At 36.0% G+C, this 2,826-nt stretch overlaps 1 protein-coding gene across 1 annotated transcript; it reads right to left on the bottom strand.

The window, feature by feature from the left end:
* Positions 1 to 1,159: 1,159 nt before the first annotated feature.
* Positions 1,160 to 2,399, bottom strand: LOC118736007 (transcription factor Adf-1-like). The gene is made up of 4 exons (XM_036466113.1): positions 2,144 to 2,399; positions 1,940 to 2,076; positions 1,723 to 1,879; positions 1,160 to 1,568 (listed from the first exon to the last, which is right to left on the bottom strand). The coding sequence occupies exons 1-4, from the start codon at positions 2,203 to 2,205 to the stop codon at positions 1,160 to 1,162; spliced, it is 765 nt and encodes a 254-aa protein (XP_036322006.1). The 5' UTR covers positions 2,206 to 2,399.
* Positions 2,400 to 2,826: the final 427 nt, after the last annotated feature.

The following is a 2,826-nucleotide window of genomic DNA, read 5'->3' as shown; positions in this document are numbered from 1 at the left end:
GTACAATTCAATATACATACATATATAGTAGTAATCATATAAAATAAAAATAAAAAAACTTCATATAACAAATTACGTGTATTATGATTGCAGTGAAAGCAATACAAATTCATTTTTAAGTTGTTGAACCTTAGGTTGCATACATACATACATAGAGTATGGGTGCATTCCAAAACGTCAAAATACAAAGCATCAGTCCCTTTTATTTCTAAGCCGCACTAGAACAAAATGTCTAGCTTGAGCAACCTAGTTGAAAATTAGCATCTCACCGTGGTTGCGCACATTGGGCATTACAATCTGCTGAGGTTTAGAAATAAAAGAGAGTGATGCTTTGTATTTTGACGATTTGGAATGCACCCTATGTAAAAAAAATTAGCAAATGGAGGGTTTTGTTAAAAGATTCAGAATGTTTTCAAGTTACAATTAAAAAGAAAAAGTTTTTGCAACTGGTTGGAATATTTTTAATTTTTAAATCAGTAATATAAACACATTATTAATTGTTAAACATTAGGTTCCATTCATACAGTATGTAACAAAATTGAGCAAATGGTATGCAGTATGCAGTTTTTGAAGCCTCTAACAATTTGCGTTGATTTTCCTTGTTTTTTTTTTATAGTATGTACTCCGAATTTTTTTCAATAAAATATTATTTGTATATAAAAACAGCAAAGATCGTTAATAGATAAGTTATCACAAATCAACGCGAATTTTTAGAGGCTTCAAAAACTGCATACTAAAACCTTTTAAAGAAATTCAGGTTACAAACTTTAAAATTTTGATGAAAACTTGAATATTTTTTGGATATTCATACACTATTATAAGAAAAATTTATTTGAAAAGTTTGTAAAATATTTACTCAAAAATCACCATCTGCCCATTTTTTACATACTGAACGTATGCAACCTAAGATTTAACAATTAAAAATTGTTTTTGTATTGCTGATTTAAAAATGTAAACTATTTTAACCACTTTCAAAAACGTTTTTGTAACTTAAAAAACACAAATATTCTAATACACTTCGATTTTTAATCAACAAATTCAGTTCCGAGTTTAACTCAATATATATTAGCGTCTAAAAGCTATGACTTAAGAGTTGCGACCTGCAAAGAAACAACCTTTAATTTAAAAGCACTGCAGTATATGGGTTCAGCCTACCTTCCTATTCTTCAGGCTCCAATTTGATGGTCATGATGGTATTTGTGACGACTTGTATCGCCTTTACCTGTTTCGCTTCACTCATCTCACTGACTGTGGACACAATCATTTGCCCGAAAGCACGTATGGTCTGGCTTCCTTTTTGTGCTGCCCGCTCTTTACACATGTCTTTATACAATTGACATGCTTCACGGAATTCCCCATCTGCATCGCTTTCCTGCCGTTTTCGTTTCTTTTGCGAAGTTGTCGGCGTTGGTTGCTCACATGCCAACTCCTCAGTTGAGAACGTCGCCTCCACTGCATCAGGTGAACCGGTAAACATTAACGTCTCTGTCAACGAAAATGACGAAGAAAGTGTTGGCGAAGGTGGAGATGTAGGAAATTCGGATAAAATATTCGTTGTACATCGTGTTCTTAAAATGTAAATTGTTTTAATGTTATTAAATAAAACACAGTGAATAAAACTTAATAGTGCTATTCACCAAAGTGAGCAAGTGGGCTGCCAGAGTGCCAGGCCACTTGCTCAATTCGGTGAATACCACTAATGTAAAGAAATTAAACACCTACGCCCTGGGCTTTACAAATTCTTTAAGGAAGCCCATGCTTTCAAACAATGGCCATGTTTCCGTCAGTGCGGCCGCACTCCCCGATGGTGCATCCAATCTTTTTAGTTCTCGGGAATACCTTTCCCGCAAGGACTGCCAACGTCTGGTACACTGATCTTCTGTAGGTATATCATAATAATAAATGGATTGAAAATGCATATAATTAAAATTTTACAAACCTGTTGCACCCAGCTCTTGTGCCACACTTGCCCACGCCGCCTTCTTTTTTTCCGGAAATCTATATGACAGGCTTCTTTTATTGTATATGGCATCATTCGCCCGCACCAAATCGACCAGCCTTTCGTCATCAATCATTCTGAAATAATATAAAAACAATACAACAATTAAAATTTAATATTTCTCATAAATAATTTCATACTTACATTCGCCCGCTTTTTTTGCCGCTTTCCAAATGTCGAATGTCAAATCTCGGTGTAAATGACATATGGCAGTGCACAAATGAGAGCGTCAGCTCTCTTTGCAAATGTCACATAGGCAAAAATCAAAATTCACCAGACTTCGCTGTCATGCCCTGTCATGCGCTGCGTCGGATAATCGTCTGTGTGCAAAACTCATTAAACAGATTCGATATGTGACAATACACATGTTATGCGCTGCAGCACAATGCAAGTATAACCAGCGCTTAATGCTCCCATTCCTACTCACCAAACTGCTAATGACAAAAATGCAAACAGGCAGTCCAACACACAATCTTCGGCTACATCGCTAAACTCTGCTGGCAAGTTAAACAGCGCAAAGAAGAACGAAAAAGCACCACTGATTGTTGTTGGTTTGAATGCTAGCAAAGAGCTTAATGTGACATTTCGACTGAAGTGGCTGCACTTGTCTTCGTTTTCTAATTCGGTCAAAGCGGAGAACATAATTAATTATGTAGCTAAACACGCAAACATTAAACCCAGCATGCTTTCGTGCTCTCCCCTAGTTAAAAAGGATGTTTCTATAAATACTCTAAAGAGTGTAAACTTTAAACTGGGCGTATCTAACTTGCACTACGAAAAGCTCTTAAATCCGGACTTATGGCCTGCAAATGTTGCTGTGCGCCCTT

The sequence above is a fragment of the Rhagoletis pomonella genome, unplaced genomic scaffold (assembly GCF_013731165.1).
Source record: "Rhagoletis pomonella isolate Grant_MI unplaced genomic scaffold, Rhpom_1.0 Rhpom_scaffold_00003, whole genome shotgun sequence".
NCBI classification, from domain to species: Eukaryota; Metazoa; Arthropoda; class Insecta; order Diptera; family Tephritidae; genus Rhagoletis; species Rhagoletis pomonella.
This window is presented reverse-complemented; position numbering and strand designations above follow the sequence as displayed.

Excerpts from the sequence above, each read along its gene's own strand:
- LOC118736007 (XM_036466113.1), bottom strand. The coding sequence starts at position 2,205 with ATGTCATTTACACCGAGATTTGACATTCGACATTTGGAAAGCGGCAAA. Across the intron at positions 1,880-1,939 it reads ACAAGAGCTGGGTGCAACAG|AAGATCAGTGTACCAGACGT; the intron begins GTTTGTAAAATT and ends ATATACCTACAG. Across the intron at positions 1,569-1,722 it reads GAATTTGTAAAGCCCAGGGC|AACACGATGTACAACGAATA; the intron begins GTAGGTGTTTAA and ends TTACATTTTAAG.